Source organism: Furipterus horrens, unplaced genomic scaffold (genome assembly GCF_987537825.1).
Source record: "Furipterus horrens unplaced genomic scaffold, mFurHor1.1.pri manual_scaffold_3, whole genome shotgun sequence".
Lineage (NCBI taxonomy): Eukaryota > Metazoa > Chordata > Mammalia > Chiroptera > Furipteridae > Furipterus > Furipterus horrens.
This window is the reverse complement of record NW_028327173.1, coordinates 156832062-156858969: the sequence shown is the minus strand read 5'-3', so window position 1 is coordinate 156858969 and position 26908 is coordinate 156832062. Positions and strand designations below refer to the sequence as shown.

The window sequence follows — 26908 nt, the reverse complement described above, 5'->3', positions numbered from 1 at the left end:
TCTGATGTGCCCTGACAGCATTTCACTTACTCTTTGAATAAATAGTTACCTGGTACCCACTGCGTGCCAAGCTGGAGACTAATGGCCAACGCTCATCAAGTGCGCCCTTTGTGCCAGGCTCGACTAGTCTCCCCAACAACCCCGTGAGGGCAGGAAGGCTGCGGGAAGGGGAGCAGCTTGCCCGGGGCAGCACACGGGGCTTGGGCCCTGGCAGCCAGAGCTGGAGCAGTTCCTGGTTCCTGCCTGCTCTGCTTTAGGGGCACTCTAAGGAGATGGGACAAGACTGCACCTGCCCTCCTGCCGCTTACTTTCTAGTGGGGTTTCCTAATTGCTTATCATCGTATTCTAGTCAGTTCTTGTTCTAGAAACCAGCTGGTTGTGTTAATTATTTCTTAAGAAAAAAAAAGAAAAAGAAAACAATAAACCCTGGAGGGCTGGGTGGCCCATTAGAAGGCAAGGGAGAAAGCATATCTGCTCTGAACAAGCACCCACAAATTATTCACAGAACATATTCAACTCTTTTTCAGTTGGTCTTTAAAAAAATTTTGTATTACATGTGTTTTAACTCTTTAATTCAACAGGTGTGAGATACAGCAGATAGAAATGGGGTCGGGTGGATCGAGAGTGAATCATATGTGAGAAAAAATAATTAGTTGTTGAAATGTGTTCAAAATTCTCATGCAAGGAGGGCCCTGTTTTGATTGGTGAGTCATCTTTTTTCTTTTTCTTTCTTTCGAGGACATTAAATAGCTGTGGTTGTCCTAATGTTGAATTAGGGGAAGCAGCAATAATATCAGTGTGACGCTTCAAAGTAAAATACTAAGTAGAATATGTGTACAGCACTGAGCTGATGTCAGCTTGTATACAAGGCCTATAAGAATTTACAAACTTCAGTCTGTTTTTAACTGCCGTATGTTTTTGTGAAGAATGTATCTGTAAGAGACTATTTCTGGCAATAAAGAATGCAATGTTTTAGCAGAAGCAATGGCATAAGCATTATACATTCATGTAGCACTTTATAATTCAGCAAGTATTTCTCATAGTTTGGGATTTCACGAAGACTTTTAACCTGTGCACACTTGCTTCTTCATCACAAAGAAATGGGGCAACTAAAAGAAACCAAACTTCAGAGAAGTGGCTGATTGCAGGACTGAGCCTGCAATACCCAGAGAATGATGGGGACGTGTTGGGTCATGGGAGCCTGCTTGATGCAGCTCCCCCTGAGCAAATCAGGGGCTATTTGAGCACCAAAATAAATAATAATAGTAAAGGACTTATAACATCTTGAGAAAGGTAAGAATCCATGAATCCATACTAGTATAAATGAATGAACAAGTAAGTTGGGGAGGAGGGAAGACTCCTCATTACATTAGAAAGCCAATCAAAAGATGCAGAAGGAATGGTGAAATTAGAAAAATCACCACTTACCAGCTATCCTAGTAACCAGCTTCAGGCAAGAATCATTAATGGATGTTAAAACCAGGGCATTCAAGTTTGAGGAGTAAGAGGGTGTTTATGTAGTGTCCAAGTACATCCCCACAAAATACTTTCTCATTACAGCAGGCAAAATGGTAACTGTGCACTGGAGAACCCGGCAGGTGCCACCTCAGCCAGGGGGCCGAGCACGTGCCTCTGATGGGTCACACTGACAGGAACTCAGCGTCGGTTGGTTGTGTTCCTACCACACATGCGCCACCAAACCTAATCCCAAGGAAGCGTCACACAGGCCCAGCTGGGGCACAAAATAACGAGAGACTAGAGAAACAGGATCTTGGGGTTTCTTTTGCTATAATGGATGATAGAGTGTATCTCAATAATGTCTGTAGATTAGATGTATTGTTTCAGTGTTAACTTTCTGACTGTGGTAAGAATACTGAGGTTATGTAAGAGTTCCTTGTTTTTAGGAAATACATACCAAAGTATTTAAGGAAAGGGAGAGAGGGAGCAGGGGAGGGAAGCAGGAAGGAGGGGTTTCCCTAGAAGGGGTGCTGTGGTCACAGTGCTTCAACCACAGAGCCTGTAAGTTTTCAGTAAACCCACAGGTGTACGGTTTGGCGGATCATTCTTTCCTGCAGCAAGTGAGTGGGTCCCGTTCTGTGTCCCAGGCTGTGCTAGGCATAGCGGGATCAGTTAAGGGTCACAGTCCCTGCCCTAGAGCACCATGGGTGCACGCTGTGGCACCTGCGGATAGGTTTTGTAAAGTCACTTGTCCTTATGACTAGAAAATGGTAGGTAAAAGAACCAGAAGCCCCAGCTTTGCTCCCAGTTAGTTGTATGAACTTGTATTCGCCAAATGACCCCTGGGAGCCTCAGTCTCCTCACCTGTGAAATGGGGCTGGCAATCTCACTCCGCTGGCACCCTGCCCACCCTGCAGAGCTGTGGCCCTTCTGTACAATGCTTCACAAACACGAGGTGGTCTTCTCCTTAGTCCCGCGACACGCATATATGGCAATGGTTTGGAGAAACACAAAGAGAGGTTGACAGTGTTGTCTCTACCCTCTGCTACGCCTAAAAGAGAGAGCATTGCGAGGGCACAGGAGGACTCAACTCAAGCTGTGCCTACATATGGCTCAGACCTGGTCCTTGGTAACAGAAGTGACTGTGGCCTTGTCCTTCTAGTGCACCAGGTGGCAGAGCGGGTGGAGGCGCTGGGGCAGTTTGTCATGAAGACCAGAAGGACCCTCAAAGGCCACGGGAACAAAGTCCTCTGCATGGACTGGTGCAAAGATAAGAGGAGGATGGTGAGCTCATCGCAGGTACGTGGCACCTGTTGTGTGGTGGTGAGCAGTGCTCTGCTTTTATCACCAGGCGGGACAAGCACTGTCCTTCTCGAAAACCTCTTTCTGTTCTTTATGACTCTGCTCATTCTACAAAGCACCTGAGGGTAGCCTGGCTGAGAATTCTCTTTTCTACTGCAGGACTTCACTAATTGGGGCAGATTTGGAATTGGTAATACTGAAACATTGTAAACTATTTGACAAACCATTGAAAATTATTTCTTCCTGATCATATTTCATGCTCTTATTTGTGAGTGAAACCAATTTTAAAACTGTGGCTTTTCTCTCAAATTGAGGGCAGAAGTGGTTGCGATGCCACCATGGCTTCTTTCCATGGAAGAGTTTGGCCATTTTTATGCCTTAAAGAATGTGAGATCTGTATTTTGTCGAGTCTAATTTTTCATTCATTTTATATAGCTGACATAGTTTATTTTACATCGTATGGATTAATTACCTGTTGCTGCATGACAAATTACACCCAAACTTCACAACTTCAAACAACGCCTATTTATGATCTCATGTGGTTTCTGAGAGTCAGGAATCTGGAGCAGCTCAGCCGGGTGGCTCTGGCTCAGGGTCTGTCACGAGGCTGCAGTCAAGGTGCTAGTGGGACCGCAGTCACCTGCCCACTCGGCCAAGGCGGAGACTCATCTCCAGGACGGCTCACTCACAGGGCTGTTGGCTGAGGTCCCAGTTCTGCACCATGTGGACCTTTCCACGGGGCTGCTCAGTCATGGAGGCTGGCCTCCCCCAGAGCGGGTGGTCGAGGAGAGGGAGAGGGAGGCAGCAGCCGTGCGCCTGTGCCCAGGTCTGCTGTCACCTGGGCTCACACGTGATGTTCCGTCACTTCTGCTGTATTCCACTGGTCACACGGACCAGCCCTGATATAACGAGGGAGGGGCCCACACACGGGTGTGAAGATCAGGGGACTGGAGTGACTGGGGACTTCTTGGAGCCTGGCAACCACTGCTTAGTATTTTTTGTTTCTTTGGATGTTACATGCATTGGACATGCAACTATAAACTGAAGTCATACATTTTTATAACCCGTTTGTGCTTCCCTTCACCCCTGCCTTCATCCCAGCTTTTTCAAAGGCCAATTTGGGTTTTTTTAAAGTCATCCTTTTAAATATAAGAACTGTACATGTTCTAGATAATCTACAGCTCTAATATCTATGTCAGTGTCATGTTTGATAGAACAAGTGTTATTAATATCCTGTATTAGTTGGAAATCCAATATGTCACATAGCACTTGCTTTTTTTATGTTCCTAAAAAAGTAATCCCTTTCATATTTTACCACATTAAAGAAACACTGGAAAAGAGAACACAGAAAAGGGTTTCACTCCCACCACCCTGTCACAACCACTGTTTTTATTTTAGAGCACTTATTTCTAGATGGTTTTTTAAATGCTCATTTTTACAGAGTGGTTATTGAGATGTACATGTTGCTACCTAGCCTTTTAGGCACTTTTATCCTTAAAAGTATAATATATGTTGGATTTCTGTCACTCATGTACACTCTGGTTAGAGGGAGGGTGGGCAGGGGGGCTGGCAGGCTCCATCCCTCCATCTCTGCTGCAGAGAGTGGGTGGGGTGTGGGCAGGAGCTGGGGACAGCAGAAGGCTCTGGAACAGACTTCCAGTGACTCAGAACAGCCCTTCTCCCTTAAAAGGCAGGCGAGTAATCAGCCTGACTGTGTGGGTTCTGGTCAGGTGGAGGCACCGTCTCTAAGCTGGGCCCACCACGAAGGGGACCACGCTTAGTTTTATCAGACTTGGGGGCCTTCTCTCTCCTGAGCAAGCGCACAGTGGGTGGGCAGTGAGGACAGGCAGGCAGTGCTGTGGAGGAAGCCACTGAAGTGAACGCTGACGAGGGCTGAGCCTGGAGCCAGCACCCTGCCCAGCCGGCGGGGGCTCCAGGCCTGGAGGAGCAAAGATACAGGCCCGCAGCCCCTGTGCTGTTCTCGGCTCTGTTACCTCATCTGCCCCACGTCGCGTTTGGAAATTTAGCCAGAGAACTGAGGCCAGAAGAGCTAGTGTACTTAGGAGTCTTGAAAGGCCCCAAACTATCAACTTTGACCTTGTTTCAGGGCCCCTCAGCCACACTCAACATGAGTATGGGACTCTCCATCTGGTCGTGCAAAGCAAGCGCTGGGCCACTTTACTCAGGCCCTGCTTGTGTCCCGAAGTGGCCCTACCCACCCACCCCCTTTCCGCAGTCACGTCACTCACCAGATTTGGCTCCAAATAGCTTGAGTGATTTAAAAATCAAGCCCGCTATAGAGGCTGCAGATCCACTGTCCTGGAGGACTCCTGGGGGACCCCTGTGCTGAGGGAAGTCAGCTCAGCCATCCTCTGCCACTGTCACCCAAGCCTGGGGCCCTGAGGCCCCACGTGCCTCATCTGCACAGGTAACTGTGCTGCAGGGACCAGAGCTCCTGGATTTATCTCTGGTGGGTTTGTACTGTGACTAGATGACATCATCGGCACTCCCCGTGCCCCACTGCTGACTGCAGCGGTGGCCACAGTGGAAGGGGGCTTGCTGACCGCTCCCCGCTGTTTCCTCTTCTCCCTCCAGGATGGGAAGGTGATCGTGTGGGACTCCTTCACGACTAACAAGGTACGGTGTCGTCCCCCGTGCCCTGAGGCACCCTGGGTCCAGCTCCCCAGCCCCGTCCTCATTCCCTGCCTCTCAGGGAGCCTGTCTGGGAATGAAACCCCACCAAAGCCCATCTCGGTGAAGACAGCTCCGCAGCCCACAGCAGAGCATGCAGAGCCACCACAGAACGTGCTAACACTGAAACAGGAGGGCCCAGCCTGGAAAACTGGGCACAGTCACACAGGCAACTGCATCTATTCTGCTTCTGAGGGATGATGAGAGGTGCCCTTATCCCCAGCTTGCTTTCCCCTCGGTCTCTGCCCAGACTCCAGAGCGCTGAGGACAGGAGCAAACGGTGGGTGAAGCCGAGGCTGCTGTGGGCTGACCTGCACTACTGGTAACGCTGTGGAGCCTGAGCCCCTTGCAGCTCTGGCCTGAGTGTGCACAGCTTCAAATTAAACCTAAATTTAGAGTCTTTACTAAAGGGAAAGACTGAAATATGTGTAGTGTGCTTGCATGCCTACATCGTGGTGGCATTTCCATAATGAGTATTGTGTATTAAATATGGATTCCAATATTTACGTAGAAAGAAAGTCTTCCTTTTCACAGTATTGAAAAGGAAACCTGGCCCTGGCTGGTGTGGGTCGGTGGTTGGAGCCTCATTCTGTAACCGAAGGGTTGTGGGTTCAATCCCCAGTCCAGGTGTGAATAGGAGGCAATCTATTTTTCTCTGTCGCATCAATGTTTCTCTTCTTCCCTTCCTCTTTCCCTTCCTCTCTCTCTAAAAAGCAATGAGGAAATGTCCTTGGGTGAGGATAAAAAATAAATAAAATAATAAAATAAATTAAGATAAGATCTGTATCTGTCACAAATTGAGCAATGTTGATATTCTGTAATATTAAGCGCATTTAGTAAATGTCATGGTAGGCAGCTATTACATGACCTGATCAAGTGAGGCCTCAGAACCACCTTGTAGAGAGCAAGTCCCTAAATGGTCAGGCCCCTGGGAAATAATAAAAAATGACAACTGTTTGCAAAGGGCTTTATTACACATCACCGACCTCCATGGGAGACTCTGCCTCTCCCAGCACTCCTAACCAGTGTGTGGGGTTTTGTGGCTTCTGTTTACGCCTTAGTGTGGCACAGAGCACACACTTGATTTGTGGGGAGCTGTGGGGTTGCCACATATGGCTCCTGGCAGGGAACATAGCCATTACTTGTAAGGAAAGGGGACCAGATGCCCTGTGCTAAGGGAGCAGCCACCTCACCTCGTTCCCTGCAGAGCCGTAGATTATTCCTGGCCTTGGGAATGCTGAAAGACTGTGAGTGACAGCAGCATTTTGATAAGCAGTTGCAGGGTTCATAGTTCCCCACACAAACACAGAGAAGTATAGCAGGAAAGACCGACACTTGAATGTCCCGTGCAAATCTAGTCCCATTCCTCCCTTTACGGACGGGGAATGAGACTGAGTTAGTGCAAATGGCTGGCTTGCGGGGGGCTGCACATCTTGTTGGTGTTGGAACCAAGTTATTAGACGGTGGCTTTGTTGTTTGCTTATCTGCATGCAGGGGGATGTGGGTGACTCAGCGACCACCCGGAAGCCAGGGGCTGTTAGGCCAGTTCTCTCTTACCCCTGGGCACAACTCAAGGTCAACCTCCCCACCCACATTCATGCCTTCCCAGAATGGTTTTAGGGCCCATAGCAGATAGAGGCTCTTGTACACTCATCACTAAACATATTACACATGTAAAACATCACTCAAGACTGTATTTTGAAAATGGGGGAATCAGAGTAAATAAGGCCAAGTATATATTGGAAATGAAATTTGAAAGGACTTTCAAAGAAGAGGAGCCCCAGTATTCATTCAGCAGAACAAGGGGAGTATAACATTAAGAAAGAAGTAAAACATTAAGGATTATTTTTGCTAATTGAGATTTTTAACTTTTAGAGTATACGACATAACGTTTGGTTAACTAGATGGGGCTGAGTGAGTCTTCTCTTCAGTCTCAAGCTAATTGTTACCCCCTCCGCTGCCCTGTGAAAGTAATGCAATTCAGTGAGATCACCAGTGACTCTTGTTAAGTTAAATGTTAAGATGTTTGTGTAGAAGCAGCCCTCGTTTACCCTATGAATGGTTCCCCCTGTGTTTCAGGAGCACGCGGTCACCATGCCCTGCACGTGGGTGATGGCGTGTGCCTATGCCCCGTCGGGATGCGCCATTGCGTGTGGGTAAGCAGGCCTGCAGCAGCTTTGCAGATTCCCTGTTAGCCGTAAATACTGTTGTATGGGCAAACACACACAAGAATTTGTAACTTTCGTTTTTTGCTTGTTAAGCAATGTGTTAAATTCCTCTCTAAACATTATTAAAGAAAAAAAAAAAATCTCTTTCATAATTATTTTCATTACAGACTGACAGTATAAGGTTTAAACCTGTTTTCCTTACTCTGGAATGCTGTTGGTGAGGACTATAAATTGGTGCAAACATTTTGGAAATCATATTGGCAATGTGTATCAGAAGCTTTGAAAAACCTGTCACTTTGATCTAGTGATTTTACATCTAAGAACTATGGCGTCACAGCCAGGATTACCTCCTCCCAACTACCGTGTGTGACTGTGAGAAAGTATCCACATACGTACTCTGTTGTCCTCTCTCAACATCTGACACTTCTTTCTTTCCCTGCTAGTGGTTTGGATAATAAGTGTTCTGTGTATCCACTGACATTTGACAAAAATGAAAACATGGCTGCCAAAAAGAAGTCTGTTGCTATGCATACGAACTACCTGTCGGCCTGCAGCTTCACCAACTCCGACATGCAGGTAAATAAGGGGCCCTCGTGGTGGGTCAGCCTGCCGGAGAGCAGGTTAAGTGGCAGAGAGCTCAGAATAGAGGAAGCTTTTCCAGTGTTCATCTTAAGGGAGGGGTGCTCAAGAGGAAGTTCCTAGTGTTCCTCATTGGTTATTATTATTTTAAATAAAATCAGAAATGAGGCAAGTCAGGGCTATTGGCTATTGATAGAGTTGAGGTAAACTACATACCATATTGAACATCCTTCCCTAATTGACTTGTTGGGGGTGGATCAGGGAACCTTCTGGGGTGGTGGGACTTCCTATCTCCGAGTCTGAGATGTGGTTCCACAGTAGGTATGTGTGTAAAACTTCACTGAGCTGCTGAACTTCAGAGTTGCGCACTTTACACACCTCACTGAATCTACTTCACACTCCTGTTTTAGCAAATGCAAAAAGAAAAGGCTTTCGATAGCGAATCTGTGCCCTACTCTGAGTAAACCCCAAGGAAAAACAATACTTGAAGACCTAGACTACGTTTTCTTCTTAAGTTGTGAAAGCATACCATAGTTTATTTATCCACATCTATTCACGCTTTCTAGGGGTCCACCACCCACATTGCCAGATACTCCCTGTCTCTGGGGCTGGAAACATACACAGTCTCTGCCCTCAGGGACCTTCGTGGAAACCAATTGTGACTGCACAGCAGGGGAAGGCTGGGAGCTCAGAGCAGGAGGGGTGGTCCCAAACCTGGTGCCAGTTGTCTGTGTGCCAGCCTTGGAGGGCGAGGGCGGTGTTGCCAGGGAGGTGTGAGGGGAGCGCAGCGGGAGGCAGCCTGAGAAGGGGGCGGGAGCGGATCACAGGGCACCCTGAATGATCGACAGATGGAGCACAGCCCCGCAGGGGCTGGCTCGTACTTGGATTTGTTTTAAGGAGGAAGGTCTCTGAGTCAGATTAAAGCCTTCCATGGCCCACTCCAGCTTCAGCTGACTTGGGTCAGCAAGGGACGCTGGTGACGAGGAGACCAGGTGACTGGGATATTGTGTATGTAATTGCTGACAGGAGGGTTGTTCAGACTTGAAGTATAGTGTTTACACCTGGTGTTGGCGGCCAGGAGCCTTGCAGACCTGTACGGTAGGGGGCGCTGTGGCCCCCGCTGGTCGCAGTGGCCAGAACTAGGTGCCTTTGAGCCTGAGGAGTAGTCAAAGTAACCAAGGATGCTTAGTCTGGAAGAAGGAAGCCACGGAGGGATTCAGGAACAGTGGGAGGTCAGGCATCTTAAGAGTCTCCGGTGGACACCCATCACCCTCACTCTGTATTGCCACAGTGCTGGAGGTGGGCATTAAAGGGGCATCTGTAAGGTAGAAAGGGCCTTTTTCCTAACAAGCAGCTGGAAGGAGATAGCTGGAATAGAAGGAAGTCCCGCTGACTCTGCTGGCCACCTCGGCAGGATACAGGTCTTGGCTCAAAGTCACACAGCTGGGATCAAACCCTGGCTGATCAGTCCTAAACAAGGTTATATCTGTGAGGATGGTAATAAATTCCTCCATCATAAGGTTTTCTGAAAATTAAATTAGATGATTCGTGTAAAATACTTACTACATACAGTCCCTGGTAGATATCAGTGAGTGTTGGCTCTTACTGTTTTATTATTCATACTAACACAATTCAGATGCACAGCCGGGTTTGGGTATTAATGAACCTTAAGCTTGCTCCCATCTCTGGGATCTAGGGTGAAAAGGAAAAACTCAAGTAGCCGGTAAAGGACTGTGGTGTTAAAGCTACAAATTATGTTTCTGAATAAATGAGTGGCACCGAGTTAGAGATTCTGTTTGGTGCATTTATGGTAATGAGTGTTTGGTTTTTAAAATGTATTTGTGCTTATATTGCAATGAATATTACAAAAATATGTTTAAAACATTAATAATTTACTTATAAATTTTAAAAACCATTCATTTGTTTGCTTGAAGAGTATGGGTATGGAAAATTACCAAATTAAATACTTGTCTACAGTAATCATTTAAAGCATCTCACATGATTGCAGATTATTGACCCTTTGCAAGTGTTAGGATAGGAATGGCATGGAACAGGCACTAGTGGGTGTGGGCCTGCAGAGATGGGAAGAAACCAGCATATTACAAAATATAAGTACCCATATTATGATGCCAAGTCTGTGTGTTCATAAGCTACTTTTGCCAGCCTTGCTCATGTACACTTGAGGGAAGTTGAGGCTGCAGGGGCTTTGCAGCCTTGGAAATGCCCCAAATTTGAGAGCCACCCCCTGTGAGGAATTTAAGGAGGACCTTGGGGACTAGGCACTAGAAGCCTGAGAGCTCTGGAACTCACCAAGCTTTTGCTCCAAGGAGATGCTGCAAAGTGGCCTCTCTTGGCTGTGAAGAGATCCTAGACCTCCCTAGACTTCCCAGCAAGAAACCCAAGCCCAGACAGTTCAGCCTGTGAGTGCAAGGCCAGGTGGGAGCAGAGTCCCTGCCTTGTAATGTGTTCCCTTCCTGCAGAAGAAAGGGGGTTCTTTGTAAGTGCTAGGCCTAGCGTGCAAGAAAGAAGGGGAGAGACTGGGAAGGAGAGAGAGGGAGAGGAGGGGAGAAGGCCACCAGCACATGGAAATCGGAGGTGCAGCAGGTCAGTGGATACGTTGCAGCTACCAGTCCTTATAGTCTGATTTCTGCTTTCCTTCCTCAGCCATCAGGAATTATCAGCCACTGAGGGCTCTCTGTTGTGGGCACTTAGCATTGCAAGAGCCACTTCCTGCACTGTCTTATCACCTCATCCAGGCCCTGGGAGCAGCCGGAAGGTGGGGCACAGGAAGGTTCTGCTGTGGCTTGTGGTTCCCTCCATGGCTTCTCATAACCAGGCTGGCTCCCGGGTGCTGCAGTGCAGTCAGCTGGGTCTATGAGCCCATGAACCCTGGATCCCACTGCCTTCCTCCCAACCCCACGGAGGTGTGCTCAGCTGGAGCCCAAGCCTCACACACACTGGCTCTGCCCCGTGCCTGTCCCCAGGCGCCCCAGTGCTCCTCTCTCTGTGTGGGCCAGCCTTTCCCTGAAAGCTGTACAGAGGCTGCTGAGGGAGGGCAGCACTGACCTGTGAAAATATACCCTTGATCTCATCATTCTGCTTGGAAGCTTCCCATCGCTGCTTTTTGTCTACAGGCTAAAGTCTTCACTCTTCACAGGCACACCTTTCATTCAGGGCAGAGGTGGGCCGTCACCTGCAGCACCCTCCCTCCTTCACCCGGCCAGCCCTCTCTCATCCTCTAAGAACAGCAAGAACAACTCTGCTGTTGCCAGGGTGCAGCTGTGCCCCTCCCCAGGCCTACCTGTATCTCAGCACTTCTCACACTCCGTCATACGTGCTCATTCACTTCTCACACTCCGTCATACGTCTACAACACCATCAAAAAAACTTGCCATCAGCCATGCTAAGTTTCTTAGACCTACTGCAGTGAGGGAGAAAATCCCAACTTGAGAATCTCTGTAATGTCTCAAAGTGGAGAAATCAGGGAAGGCTACTTGGAGGGTTTCAGGGACTGGGCTGGGTGATTTTAAGGTGGATGTGTCACAATGGGAAACTGGTTGATGACATAAAAGCTTGGGATTGATGAGTCCCGCAAGGTAAGGGCCTTAAAGGCAGTCTTGATGAGCAAGCTATTAGTCTTGATAAGTTGTTTAGTTGATTCACGGTCTTATTTTGCAGGAGCAGGTATCTCCTCAAGCAAGCAAGTAGGTTATTTTTATTTGGCCAGAGTTTTGTTTGGCATAGGACAAGGAAAGTATGCCTGGTCCCAGAATTAATGATTAATCTGGGGACAGGGAAGTGGTTAGTTTCAGTTTTTACTACCAATCCTATTAGCCTGCATGAGCTTCAGGAGAGTAGAGACCAAGATCCAGTCTTTCTGCAAATCCTACTGCCTAGCAGAGTGCCTGGATGGCATCTGCACACAGCAGGGACTTGTTGGCACTGTGTGTGCGTGAGTGTCAGCCCCTCTCAGTGGCCTTTCTGGTCTGGGAAGCAGCAGCAATACGCGAATGTGGCTCACAAGATGCTGCCGCAACCCTTGCTGCTGCAGATGGGGTCCAGGGTCCAGGGTCCAGCATCGGTCCCACCTGGGAGTCTGTGAGAACTATGGGGTCTCAGGGCTCATCCCAACTGAGTTAGCAAACAGCCTGGTGATGGGGGTGCTCAGCCATGTCTGAGAGGCACCTTACATGTCTGGCCTGGACAGCAGTAGATGTGGCTGCTGGTGGGAGCCAGTCAAGGTTCTGTTCAGCAGAGGTTCCGGGAGCACGTCCTACATGCCAGGCAGGCACAGGGCCCCGCAGGTACAGCAGGGAAGCCTCCCAATTTCATACCCTGAAGGAGGACAGGGACAGAAACGCAGTTGAGTGACGGGGTATCGAACATGGACTTCCTCTTGCTCGGCACAGGAGAAACACTAATGCACTTGAATCTAGATTTCGCGAGGTGTGTGTCTGTGTATGTTCAAGGAGCCTTCTTTTCCCTGCTGGACTTGCCCCTGACAGAGGGATAATGACAACAGCGCTCTTCCCATCCCTTCCTGTGGCAGATCCTGACGGCGAGCGGCGATGGGACATGCGCCCTGTGGGACGTGGAGAGCGGACAGCTGCTGCAGAGCTTCCATGGGCACGGGGCCGACGTGCTCTGCTTGGACCTGGCCCCCTCGGAAACGGGGAACACCTTCGTGTCTGGGGTAAAGACCCGAGGAAAATGGCGAGGGTCCTTTGTCCACAAGGGGGGCTCGTGGTGGCCATTCTTGGCACTTCCTGGGACTGGATAGGGTACGTCCCTGGAAGGGGTTACAGGAACTCCTCAGCTCCCCACTGCACCCCAGCTCCTGCAGCCACAGTGCTGCTTGGAGGGCAGTGTCCACGCTGGGCTGTGAGTGCCTCCCATTCTGCAGTCTACAGAGGAATCTGGAATGTTCTCCTGGTGTGACTGCTATTTTTCAGGGTACATATCTGCCACATTTAAAAATTTTATTCCTCAAACAAATAGCAGAGTTAACATCTGGCAGCATTAGGGACAGCCACAAGGGCCATAAGCCCGTCCGACGGCTTCTGAGGTGAGGCAGCACTGTGTTGTGGTCAGGGCTTTGGGGCTGGTGGGACATTCTCCTGACCCACCCCTGCCAGTCACCATCCCTGTCCCACCCCAGGTCACAGAGAACAGAGTATTTGAAGGCTCAGAGTTGTCAGATAAGCCACAGTGACACAGAGGAGCACCAGACTAGGAATCAGGATACCTGGGTCCCAGCTTTGCTACCTGACTCTAAATTTTTTCATCTGTCAACTGGGCATAATGCACAATAGTACTTACCTCCCCTCTTCCCAGGATGTTATGAACAGTGGGTAGAAGAGTTTACAATGTGTTATGCAGATGGTGGGGGCAAGCATTTCTGTGGACAGCTGGGAATAAAAATGAAGGATGAAACTGACTGATGTGACCCTGAGTCAGGAGAGTGGTGGGAGAGGCCTGTCATGTGTACACCATCAAGTGATATTTGCAGCTGGAAGACATAAGGCCCCTTGCTCTGAGCTGTCCATGTCTCATTTCTGCGCATCAGGCAAGGGCTCTCTGTCCCCTTTGGCCGTATCTGTAAATGTTTCATTCCTGTGCTTTGTATAACTGTATTTATCTCTCCCCTCAACTACACTGTTTACTCAACCATTGTGGATTATATCGTCTCATTCAGAGCCCTAAAATCCATCTGGTTTAATGTCCTCTAAAGATTAGAAGATGTTCCTGATTCCTTCGTTTACATTCTCAGTAAAGATAGAGTGCTGAACCCAACAGCAGGTCTTTCTGAGATATCAGTTGTGGTACCTCATCATGCCCCACCCCCCTTTCCTCTGAGATGAAACCAACAACTTGAGTACCAATTTTAATCCATTACTTCTTCTGTTGGACAAGTAAGTGTCCATAGCTTAGTCCCCAAGTATGACAACAGGATTGCTCTGCAGGAATTAATCAAAATGCTCCTAGAACCATGATAATATAATGTGAAGATCTCATGTTTATGAATGTCTGGGTCGTGTTGGCAATCAGAGAGAGTTTTTACAGGTCTTGAGGTGGAAGCCCAGGGAGGTGACTTACCCAGGGAACCAGCTAACTGCTGGCAAGGCCATGACTGGGCTCCATCTTAGCTGATTCCCAGCTGGGCATTCAGATAGCCCAGGGGCACCTAGAGCCCCACCTTGCCCAGGGCTGCCCCAGACACCTGAGAAAAAAGCTGTCAGGTCCCACCCAGCAGCCACTGTCTGCCTGCCTTCCCTTCTGGCATTAGAGAGGCAGAGATAAAAAGGAAGGAGGGAGGAAAGGGAAAAATGAAGAGATGGGAAATGCCCATGGGAAGGTGAGAAGTAGGCTCTGGGGAGTAGACTCAGAAAGCTGCCAAAGAAGAAAACATACTACAGGAGGAAGCTGAGTCCTTCCTTTGTTCCCCTCCCACTGTGGCCTTCTAAGGACTTATCAGTCGAGGGAAGTGGCCTTAAGTAATCTAGTCTCCAGAAAGCGCGGTGTCACCCCTTTACTAACGGGACATAAATGGTCTGTGTTACATAACTGGAACTCATGCCTCTCTGTAGACGGTCCTTGCAGAGGCCATGACTCTGGGTAACTTTGCATTTGTAGGGATGTGACAAGAAAGCCATGGTGTGGGACATGCGTTCCGGCCAGTGCGTGCAGGCCTTTGAGACACATGAATCAGACATCAACAGTGTCCGGTCAGTGAGTAGAATGTTCGCATTATTTCTCTGTTCTCCAGTGCACCGTGGCCTGTTGTTATACTGAGCCCAGGAACCACCTCCAGGCTTTGTTTACTTGGCTGAGAGAGGCCTCCCCAGCAAGAATGGCTGATTTGTAGTGGGACCAAATGGCACTCCAGGACTCTTGGAGAATTTTAATATAATTGTACTAGGGGCATTGATATCATCCTCCCTATTGAGTCAATATTTCTCATTCAACAAATATTTATTGAGTATTTATATGCTAGACATTATTCTAGGAACAGGAATACAGTTGTGGGCAAGATAATAATGTACAATTTAATTTAAGATACTGGTAAGTACTACGAAAAAAAGTAAAACAGGGAGATATACTGGGATGGGTTATTTCTTAGAATGGTCAGGGAAGGCCTCTCTGAGAAGATGATATTTAGGTTGAGGCCAGGATGATACAAGAGCCAGGCTTGCAAAGAGCTGAGGAAGATGAGATGTTAAAGGACCTAACAGAAGGCAAGATTGTTGGGTTGCAGGGGGAAGGGGTGGCTAACATGAGCTACAAGGTCTGTCCAGAAAATATCCAGCCATGTACTATTAAAAAATAGAGACATTTATTGAAGAAGATACAAGAAACATTGTATGTAGGACAAGGATACCTCAGTTCTCTTCAAAGTAGTAACCTTGGGACCTCACACAGTCCTCCCAACATCTTTTCCACTGTTCAAAACACTACAAAATCCTTTATTGGAATCTCCATCAGCTGCCCCATTGTATTTTCCTGAATCTCATCAACAGTCTGAAATTTCTTCCCTTTCAAAGGTGATATTAGTTTTGGGAAAAGCCGGAAGTTTCGGGGTACAAAATCTGGGCTGAAGCGGGGCTGAGTCACCTGGGTGATTTGATGTTTCACTGAACAGCTATGCCCAAGACATGATGCATGAGCAGGCATGTTGTCGTGATGAAGCTGTCACTCACCCTTTGCCCATAGCTGTGGCCATTTTTGTCATACTGCGTCTCTCAGCAGATGAAGAACATTGAGGTAGTACTCCTTATTAATTATTTGGCCTGGAGAGACATACTTGTGATGGACAACACCTTCCCAATCAAAAAACACAGTTAACATGGCCTTGATCTTGCTGTGGCTTTGCCCTGCCTTTTTCAGGTGTGGAGAACCAGGCGATTTCCATTGGGACAACTGGGGCTTCGTTTCTGGATCATAGCCATAGTTATGACCTTCTTGAGGAAATCTGGGTCACTGGTAGCAACTTGAATCAAGTCATTAGCAACTGCAGCACAATATTCCTTCTGCTCTGGTAGCAGAAGCCACAGAATGAATTTTGCGACAACACAGTTCATGCCAAGATCCTGTATCAAAGTCCTGGACACAGTAGTTTTTGGAATGCCCAGATAATCTTGTAGTTCCCACACTGTCAGTCACCGCTCTTTGCTGATTGCAGCCCACACACATTCAACATTCTCAGGTGTCCTGCTTGTTGCAGGCCTTCCAGAACGTGGGTCACTTTCAACAGATTCTCAGCCACCTTTGAAGTGTTTGTGCCACAGTTATTTGTGCTGCACTCATTGCATCATCCCCGAAAGCCTTCTCAATCACCCAGATAGTTTCCATGGAGGAATGTTTAAGCTTAACACAAATTTTGATGCAGATTCATTGCTCTACTTGCTCAGTCATTTTGAATGTGACGGCCACACAACGGCATCTACCACCCCCACCGACTAGTAAAGTGAAGTTGTCATTGTTCATTCATGAGCACTCCAGTCCACTCTCCTTGCCTGCCAGGTTATCGATGTCATGCAAACCGTTCTCCTTATATTAACAATGGCTGGACTTTTTGCAGACAGACCTTGTATGTTTCACCTTTAAAAGCTCACTCTGGCTGCTGTATGGAGAATAGGTTATAGGAGAGCCAGAATGGAAGTGTGACAGCCAATTAGAACATAGCTGCATGAGTTCAATAAAGAAAGGATGGCGACTGGAACTAAAGAAAATGTAGTAGAGGCAAAAGTGTGTAGAACTGGGAATGTTCTGAGATTTTACCCGACCTACAGGCTGTCAAGTTAGGTTGTTACAAATTCATGGATGCTGGTAGAAGACACAAGTCTCCTGGGTTAGAGGTGGACAGTTTACTACTCAGAGCCGCAGCCAGAGTATCAGCATTTTTGTGCTGGTTACCTGAGCCCCAGTTCCACAAGGTGACATGAAAAGGACCAAATGACATGCAGGCTCTATAAACTGGATCCTGAGATAAGTCAGGATTTGACATAGAAATATGGGAGATGGCACTGTCCAGACAGTGCATATATAAAATATAATCACCCAAGAATCTTCATTATGCTTAGTGGACAATACTAGACTTGTTTTCCTTAAAAACAAGAACAAAATAAGAAGACTTAACTTTAGTAGTAGATATGTTAGTAAGAATTACCCAAGCCCTGGCCGCTGGTGCGAACCAAGTGTCGCTGGTTTGATTCCCAGTCAAGGTACATAATTAGGTTGCACGTCAGGTCCCCAGTTGGGGGCACATGAGAGGCAGCCACACAGTGATGTTTCTCTCCCTCTCTTTCTCCTTTCCCCTCTCTCTAAAAATAAATAAATAAATAAATAAATAAAATTGTAAAAAAAAAAAAGAATTACCCAGCTCCCTGCCCTCAAATATGATATAAGGGAAAATGGAAAAGACTATCACTTTTGCAGATGTGCAACAATTACCTAGAAAATCAAGGGAAATTAATCCAGAATTCCGAAGGTGCAGGATAGAATATCCACAAAACTAAATCAATCCTGTATGTTGTCATGAAATACAGCTTTAAGCTGCACATTATCTCCTCGCTGCTTTGCCTCTACCCTGGACCCTTTTCCTCTCATGGCTGTGGTTCCATCAGGGCTCCACTTAAGCTTCCTGCTCTCCAGGGAGCCTGATTATAGAAGAGAGAATGACTGTGACAGAAATAATCATTATTCAGTGAATGCTTTCTGTTGGGTACCATGCCCCATTCTTTGCATATACCATCTTGTTTCATTTTGACAACAAGGAATGGGCATTATCATTCTCACTTTTCAGATGAGGAAACAGGGTGGGCAAGGTGAAGTCACTTGCCACAAGTATCCCATGTAGTGAGTGGTCAGTGCAGAGATCTGCATGGGGCTCTGTGTATCTGATTCCAGTGTCTGTGTTTACAGCCACTTTCTTATCCCTGAGCTCTGAGCCAAGTCTTGGGAAGGAGGCATGTGGTAAAGGAAAACTATGGGTACAGGGACCTGCCCTGTGTTCCATGCCTGGTGGAGATACCCATATTACCTCATTTACTCCTCACCAACACTGCCAGGCCAGTGTCACTGTCCCCTACCTACAGGAAAGAAAACTAGAGGCCAATGAGTCTGCCAGATGAGCTTCTCTTTCTGGCCTCTGTAACAAGTGGTACTTATGACACAGAAGTGGAGATTTTGCTTCCGAGGGCCCAGCACGGGACAGGCTTCCCAGAGGGTTCTGATGGGCATCCAGGAGGGGCAGTCACCACTCTAAATCAAGTGCTTTCTCCCCAACTTCCTCTCTGCAGGTACTACCCAAGTGGAGATGCCTTTGCCTCGGGGTCAGATGATGCTACGGTATGTTTCTAAGTTATTGACAGTTTTTCCTGGTTGAAAGAGATATGCCAACTTCATTTTATTTTTTTTAAATAACTTTTTTGAATTACAAAAATAATGTAGATTCAGTGAAGAAAACTTGGGGAAAGATTAAATTATCTTAATCTCCCTACCCAAGAAAAGTCACAATTGAGTGAATTCCTATCCTTTTTCTTAAAAAAAAAAAAAAAAAAAAAAAAAACTTTATGATTTGTTTTTTCACTCAGCAATAGATTGTGAACATTTACCTCAGCCAATAAACATTTTCGTATATTATATTTTCTTAATGATGGAGTAGTTTCCCGTGTTATAGACATGCCATCATTTACTTAACCAGTCTTCAAGTTCGGGACATTTAGGGTTTTAGGGGTTTCTTTTTTCCCTGTTAATAAACACTGCTATAAGTAAATATTTTTTGAACCTCTCATTGTTTCCTTAGAAGTAATTCTCAGACATGAACTTACTGAGTTTTAAAGCTTTTGATACTAATTGAAAATTTATGTTGACTGCTTTTTTAAGAGAAAAATTTACCTTCTTGTGCTTTGAAAATACCACATAACTATTAAATAAGAGTTTTCATTCTGATTTACTGCTGTGGAAGAAATTACAAAGGAATAGGTTGACAGTTGATAATAATGAAAATTTTAAACCTCTGTATGTCAAAAAATATATGACAAAATAGAGTGTATACATTGTGGAAAAATCCTTGCTACGTGTATGGCAGACCAAGTTGAAATCTTTTAAGTTATGAATGGGGTTGCATAATAAGATAAATACCCCAGTTTTTTTTTTTTTTAAGGATATAATGCAGACCATTTATAAAGCATGCATCCAAAATGGCAAATAAACTGAAAACGTTTTTAAAGTTACGTCTAATCCAAGAAATGCAAGTTTAAATAGTCAAATGCTCAGTTGCTAGAGAAATGCTCAGTGGCGGAGCTGGTGCGGTGAGGGAGCCTGGACCAGCCTGAATCAGGACCCTTGGTACCAGCCTTATAGAAAGGAATTTTTTGTTGTTGTTGTTGTTTTTTAAGTATATTTTATTGATTATGTTATTACGGTAGTTTCAATTTTTTCCCCTTTGCTCCCCTCTGCCCAGTACCCCCCTTCCCTCCAGCACTCCCACCCCCCCATCCCCCCGTAGTTCATGCCCATGGGTCATGCATATAAGTTCTTTGGCTTCACCCTTTCCTATATTATTCTTAACTTCCTCTTGTCTAGTTTGTATTTACCAATTATGCTTCTTAGTTCCTGTACCATTTCCCCATTTCTCCCCCTTCCCCCTCCCAGCTGATAACCCTCCAAATGATCCCCATACCTATAATTCTGTTCCTATTCTGGTTTGCTTAGCTGGATTTTGTTCTTATTTTTTAGATTCAGTTGTTGACAGGTGTGAGTTATTGTCATTTTAATGTTCATAATTTTGATCTTTTTCTTAAGTCCCTTTGACATTTCATATAATAATGGCTTGGTGATTATGAACTCCTTCAGCTTTACCTTGTCTGGGAAGCACTTCATCTGTCTTTCCATTCTAAATGATAGCTTTGCTGGATAGAGTAATCTTGGTTGTAAGTCCTTGTTTTTCATCACCTTGAATATTTCTTGCCAGTCCCTTCTTGCCTGCAAGCTTTCTTTTGAGAAACCAGCTGATAGTCTTATAGGCACCCCTTTGTAGGTAACTCTGTGCTTTTCTCTTGCTGCTTTTAAGAGTTTCTCTTTATCTTTAACCTTTGGCGTTTTAATTATGATATGTCTTGGTGTGGTCCTTTTTGGGTCTATCTTGTTTGGGACTCTGTGCTTCCTGGACTTGTATGTCTATTTCCTTCACCAAATTTGGGAAATTTTTCTTCATTATTTTCTCACATAAGTTTTCAATTTCCTGCTCTTCCTCTTCTCCTTCTGGCATCCCTATGGTTTGGTTGTTGGCATGTTTAAAGTTTTCCCAGTGGTTCCTAAGCCCCTCCTCATATTTTTCAATTCTTGTTTCCTCATTCTGTTGTTTTCCTCCTTATGTTCCAAATCATTGATTTGAACCCTGGTTTCCTTCCCTTCACCATTGGTTTTGTGTGAATTACTTCTTCCCTTATGCATTTAGCCTTCACTTCTTCCCTTATGCATTTGCTGTACTTAAGCATATCTGTCAAGCCTGTGAGCATCTTTATCACCAGTGTTTTGAATTCTGTGTCTGTTAGGTTGTCTGTCTCCTCATCTGTTAGGTTGGCTGTCTCCTCGTAACTTACTTCTCCCACTGGAACCCTGATCCATTTCCTCTCTTGGACCATACTTCTCTGTCTCCTCATCTTGACAGGCTCCTGTGTCTGTTTGCCTCGGTGTCTTAGGTAGAGCTGTCGCTCCTGTTATGTTGTAAGGGGTGGAGCCTTAGGTATTTGTCAGTAGAGGGTGACCCGTTTCACCACGTTGTGGCGCTGTATGTGGGGGAGGGGTCCGAGAGGGAACAATGTTACTTGCTTAGCACTCTCCCCTTTTCCAGGCAGTTCTCCCACTTTGTATGGGACTGGCACCTCTCTAGCTGTTGCCCTGGCCGTCGTTACCAGAGTGGGTGGGTCTGCAGATGTTCTATGACCATAAGGGCCCTTTAAACAAGCAGACTTTGCTGAGAGACCAGCTGTTTCTTCCTCTGCCCCAACCCCCACTGGTTTGCACAGTCAGAAGCAATGAGGCTTGATTTTCTCCAGCACTGGGACCATGAGCTGCATGGTCTGGTCTGGTGCTGGAGTGCTCCCCAGGTGTCCCTTCTAACCTTTTAAATCGTGTGACTTCGCTTTCCGGCAGCCTACCACTGCCGCCGCTGCTGCCAGCAGCACACCGAGTCCTCTCCACCCTGACTCTGCCCCTCCTACCTGTCTGCATGAGTATTTCTTCTCTATATCTTTGTTTGTTGGACTTCCATGCAGCTCAATTTTCTGGAACTTTTGATTATCTCTAGTTTTGAGGTAGTTGTATTCCTTCTTAGTTGTGGAGGGAGATGCAGCGTGTCTGTCTAGGCCTCCGTCTTGGCCAGAAGTCCCCTAGAAAGCAGTTTTGTGGTATGATATAAGGGATTTCAAAATATCTCTACCCTTTGATCTGGACATGCTATTACTTGGAAATAATTCTAGTCTAAAGATTCTGTTCCTTAGCTATTGTAAGAAAAATACCAAGGATTTTTACATAAGAATGGTCAACATGGTAGAGACAGAAATGTCTAGAATTTTATTATAAAAGAGAAAAATTAGACACAATCAAAATACTTAACAGGGGATGGCTAAAGGGATTCCGCTATATCTGCATGAAAAATATTCAACAACCATGTTAATCATGGGTTGGCTTTTTTTTTTCTTTTTTTTGAAGATTATTTAATGATAGGAGAAAATTATGCACAAAAAAGAGAAGTAAGACTGAAGGAAATAGATATTGGTAAATACCTCTAGGATTTGGGGTGACTTTTCTTTTTTATGCATTTCTGAGCTTTTCTGAATTTTCTACAATTAACATGTAATCTTCATCAGAAAAAAGAATGGGTTTCATTTTTGTTTTTGTACCTGAAGAAATCGTCTATATTTGCCGTTTCCTTAAATCTCCACTGATCCATGGAGATTAATAGGAATTGGGATTGAGGAAGAAAATACTAGGAGAGGAAACCAAAGGGGTATGTCCCTTACCTCTCAAACTACAGAAGCCATTGGCACCTGCCCATGGCCCTGTGGTCATCTCTGCACCAAACTGCAGCCACACATAAGTGCCTCTTTGCTGTTTGCTCCTCAGTGTCGCCTCTATGACCTCCGGGCAGACAGGGAGGTCGCCATCTATTCCAAAGAGAGTATCATCTTTGGAGCATCCAGCGTGGACTTCTCCCTCAGTGGTAAGATTTTATTTCAGAAATTTCCCAGGACTGTAAAACAGGACCTAAGTGAAACCCAGCTGTCTGTCAAGCGACCCCTCAGCTAACTTCCTGTGGGCCGATATGCTAAATAGTCTACTTTTGTGCCAGTTTCCCCCCCACCCACTCCTGGCTTCTTGACCCCCGACTTCACCCTGCCCTCAGCGGCCTTCCCCAGCCCTGTTCACTTCAGGGGAAATGAAGGCTATGCCCACTCAATACTGTTCTTCAGGACGGTGATGGATTAACGGTCACATGTGCAGTGCCTTCAGGCACTTGCTCCCAAGCCTTCCATTTTCCCCTTCATACCCAAAAAGGACTTTTTTCAGAGGTGGAGGGGGTGAAGCAAGAGTCCCTCTCTCAGTGCCCTAAGCTCATAGCACCTCTGCCCTCCAAGCTGGAGAGGCTGCCCCCTTTGATCCTTCTTCCTCTATGATAGCACTTTGCACATAACCGAGCACTTCCACTACAGCCCTTACCACATGGTGCTACAATGATTATGTGTCTACCTGCCACTTCCACCCTCCACAGAGGTAGAAACTGCTCTCCTCTCTGAATCCCCAGGGCAGAGCACAGTACCTTACACAGAGTGGGACTAACTCACTATTTATTGAATGAATGAACAAACGAGTGACTGACTGACTGAATGAGTGAGTAAGTGAATGAATGAATGAACAAATGAGCAAGCCAGCAAGTGAGAGTCATGAAAAGAAAAACAGGAAGGCAGGAACTGGTTTAACAGCCATCATATCCTCCTTTCAGGTCGCCTGCTGTTTGCTGGATACAACGATTATACCATCAATGTCTGGGATGTTCTCAAGGGGTCTCGAGTCTCCATCCTGTTTGGACATGAAAACCGCGTTAGTACTCTACGAGTTTCCCCCGATGGGACGGCTTTTTGCTCAGGATCATGGGATCACACTCTAAGAGTAAGAGAGGAGTCTTCTGTTTTACTCTGTGTGTGAGAAGAGGAGTGATTGGCCTTCCTGCAAGCAGAAGTCAGAGTGAGCTAGGACGGCCCCCACAGCCACGTGGAGCTCTAATTTGAGCTTTGCTCATAGCCACAGAGGGAACGAGTGGCCTGGGAGGTAATGAGTTCCCCATCCACTCAGGTGTTCAAGAACAGATTACCCAACTATGTATCAGCATATATAGTTGAGGGAATAGATGGGCTAGGCAATCCAAAAGGTTCCTTTTGACCCTAAAAGTCTGGTTCTTCTGAGTCTAGCCTTTGACAAATCACAGATTGCCAGTCTTACCTCCCAGAAGTACAGAATTCTTCTGTGGTCACAGACCCCTAGGAGGTCCATGAAGGCCCTGAAATTATATACCAAATTTTGTGTGTGTGCATTTTTCTGGGAAGTATCCTCCCTATGGCCTTTTTTTTTAGATTCTGAAAAAGCTCCATGACTTTGTTGGATGTTGGTTCCCCAGAAATACTACCCAAATAGCCTGTTCACAAAGAAAAGCTTACCTCAGTGTGGAAGACCACAAACTTGACCGTCTTAAGTAGTATCTTAGAAGGGGAGAGCAAAGGCAGACATGTGAGGTTTTAGGGGTTTAAGGCAGGTCTTTCAATGGAGGGACTTAATTAGGATTGGACAAACGTGTGGCATTAGAGCTTAACATTGCTGAACACAGGCTGGGGGGAGGGTTGGATTTCAAAGATGGTCTTGAAAAGTGACTGGCCATTTGATGCTCTGTATTTTTCTGAGAAGTGGGTCTCTTCTGAAGAGGATACTTAAGTAGTCTATTTCTAGGATAAAAAGATAAAATTATTTTTGCAAAGTTCCTGAGCCAAACAATAAAGTTATTTGTGTCTTCATCTTCCGTGGGCAGGAGTTGCCTAAATTAGTCAAGTTGTGTTATTGTACCCAGAGATCTGTGTGGGTACAGATGGTTTCAGCTGTCAATCTGAGAGTTATCAGTCCCTCGTAGGAGGCCACAGATGCCCTTCAGACAATTCACTAAGGGAGAGGGGGTATCAGGTCTAAACAAGCACCTTTGAGTTATTAAAAGTAAAGTGTTATATTTTAAGACATGCAAGTGCTCTATTTTAGATTGAATCTGTGTGTGTGTGTGTGTGTGTGTGTGTGTGTGTGTGTGTAAAGAGATTTTGATTTTATGCCTTTAAACTCGGGTTTTACAAGTTGTTAACTACTAAGGGACTAACAATTATCTGTTTGTGTCTTTGCAGGTCTGGGCTTAATCATCTCCTCACAATACACACTTAGATACCTGAGGTTAGAATTTGAAATTGTCACATGTAAATAGATCTTACTTTTAGAGGATTTGAGAATTGATCGCAACTTAAGGGAGCAACTCAATGGCTGAAAGTTCCCCAAACATCTCCAATATTACTGTTAAAGCTACCGCCCCTGGAAAATACCACTGTGGGCCTCCAGCACTAGGAGAACACCTTCAAGTACACTGTTCAGGTGTTTTTGTTTTTTTCATTTTGAACACTTTTTAAAATTTGTTCATTTTTAAGGTTTTTCTTAATTATACTACTCTCAACTCACTCTATTACCAACAGAATTTAGCGTTTAATATATTTCATGGTATTTTCTTGCATCAAATTTGTCTTCAGAGCACTTTAAAATCTGATTTTTCTCAGTGTGCACTATGACTTTTGGAACTTTCCTCTAGAGGTACAGATTTCAGTGGGCTGTGTGAGAAGGACCGTGTTAACTGATCTGTTACAGAAGAAAGTTCCAACTCCAAATGGAATTAGACAAAATCGCTTCTTTTAAATGTGCTTTTATTGTAAAAGAATCTTTTCCAGTCTTGCATCATACTTTTTTTCAGGTAAAACCTTTCCATCCATGTGAACGAAGCACAGATGGGCATAAAGTGAACAGGATGTTTAACTTACAAATTATGTGATGATGGGATATGTGTGTTAGCACTTGCACAGAACGTTTTCTTTCAAGGGAAAGGCTGAATGCTGTTTCTGACACAAATGCTCCTCAGAGCAACCAGAACCTTCCTGTGTGGGAACACGGGGCAGTAAACTTATTTAAAAACCTATCACTAGTATTAGACATATTAGGAATAGTAGTATCCCCTCAGCCTAAAGTAGATCTTGTCCATACCCATTATACTCATATTTATTGCATTATGAGTGTAATTGCATATATAAATTCATAGGTTTCAAATAATGTCTCTGTCTTATATTGGAAAAAATAATATAAAAGATAACTTGTCTTTATTTGAAATTCAGCAATTCCTTCTAGAAGATACCAAGTGCTTTTGTTACAGGATTCCTTCTTTTCCTTTTTTTTTTTTTTTTTTTTTTTTTAATTGTTGTTTTGTTTTTAAAGGTGTAGAGGCTTATTCTTTGTTTTAGAAAATTCCTTACTCATAAATATGGCATGCGTTAGGGCGGTAAGAAGTCACCTCAGATACCAAAAATCGTTCCTGGGTGAGGCCTGCCCGGGGGGTGGCCGGAGTTTGCGGGGCCAGGCCCTGTGGTGCCCCCGGGCTGTGGATGCTGAGTCCCCTGGATCTCTGCCCTGCTCTCTGCCCTGCTCCAGCCTGGCGCTTCTCCCAGGGCTAGTCCTGGCTTTGCAGGCCCAGCCCCAGGCCCGCTGTCAGACAGGCCCTCCCGGAGCCTGAGCGGGAGCCGGCATGGCCATTGGATGGGTGCAGACCTGGCACCCTGTAAACTTCAGGGGGGTGCCAGGACCACCCTCAAAACTACTTGGTCAGATATCGTAATGGACCAGTCAGTCAAAAATCAGCCAGGCTGTCTTCCATCAATTAAAAAAAAATGAACGAAAGGGTTATATTGAGTCATTTGTGAGGGTTTTAGTACCCAACAGGCCCTAGCAAGGGAGAGAATATAAAAGGCCCCTGCTTGCCTCTGAAGAGCCCAGAGGGACCATTTTTCAGGCACCTCCTCTTTCCCCAGAGGATTCGTCCGGGCGGGGGCTCCGGAAATCGGCACGAGGTCTCCCCAGCTCCCACCAGCTCCACTCCCAAGAGCATCCCAGAGTTTGCTCCTGGTCTCCTAGTCGAGGCATCCCCTCCGTCTCCCCCAGAGACCCTTTCAGGCCCCTGCATCTGACCTGGGCCTCCCAGAAGAGAAGGACAACAGGGCAAAGGAAAAGTCGCCCAGACTGAGGGGCAGCAACTTCAAGCGGTGTGTCTGGAGAGGCAGAGCACGCCTTCAGTATATGTGCAAAATAGGCCATAACTGCCCAGTTAAAACGATTCTAAGGGCCCTGTGGAAGTGTTTCCTAGAATACTCACCCCATGGGCAGTAAGCCCACTCCCCTGTATTTCATCTCACAGTGGGTGTTGTTTAGTATTTATTGATGAAATACTTGGTTGAGAACACATTATCTATACACCATGTGGAGACTCAGAGGTAAACTCCAAGTAATAAATTGTATTTTGCATATTGAAAATAAGGCTGACTGGAGTTTTTCAACCAGTTTTTCCATTTTTTAAGAGGACACGG

General features: G+C 45.9%; 1 protein-coding gene across 1 annotated transcript in view; it reads left to right on the top strand.

Annotated features, from left to right (window-relative positions):
- The window catches only part of GNB5 (G protein subunit beta 5), a 33937-nt gene extending 8199 nt beyond the window's left edge, over nucleotides 1-25738 (top strand). Inside the window, exons 2-11 of the mRNA XM_090270611.1 lie at nucleotides 2621-2757; nucleotides 5356-5397; nucleotides 7531-7607; nucleotides 8063-8195; nucleotides 12748-12891; nucleotides 14832-14923; nucleotides 18497-18545; nucleotides 22329-22425; nucleotides 23206-23372; nucleotides 24641-25738. Coding sequence (XP_090126737.1) covers nucleotides 2621-2757; nucleotides 5356-5397; nucleotides 7531-7607; nucleotides 8063-8195; nucleotides 12748-12891; nucleotides 14832-14923; nucleotides 18497-18545; nucleotides 22329-22425; nucleotides 23206-23372; nucleotides 24641-24652 — 950 coding nt within the window. The 3' untranslated portion in view covers nucleotides 24653-25738. The remainder of the gene's footprint in view (nucleotides 1-2620; nucleotides 2758-5355; nucleotides 5398-7530; nucleotides 7608-8062; nucleotides 8196-12747; nucleotides 12892-14831; nucleotides 14924-18496; nucleotides 18546-22328; nucleotides 22426-23205; nucleotides 23373-24640) is intronic.
- The last annotated feature ends 1170 nt before the right edge of the window (nucleotides 25739-26908 follow it).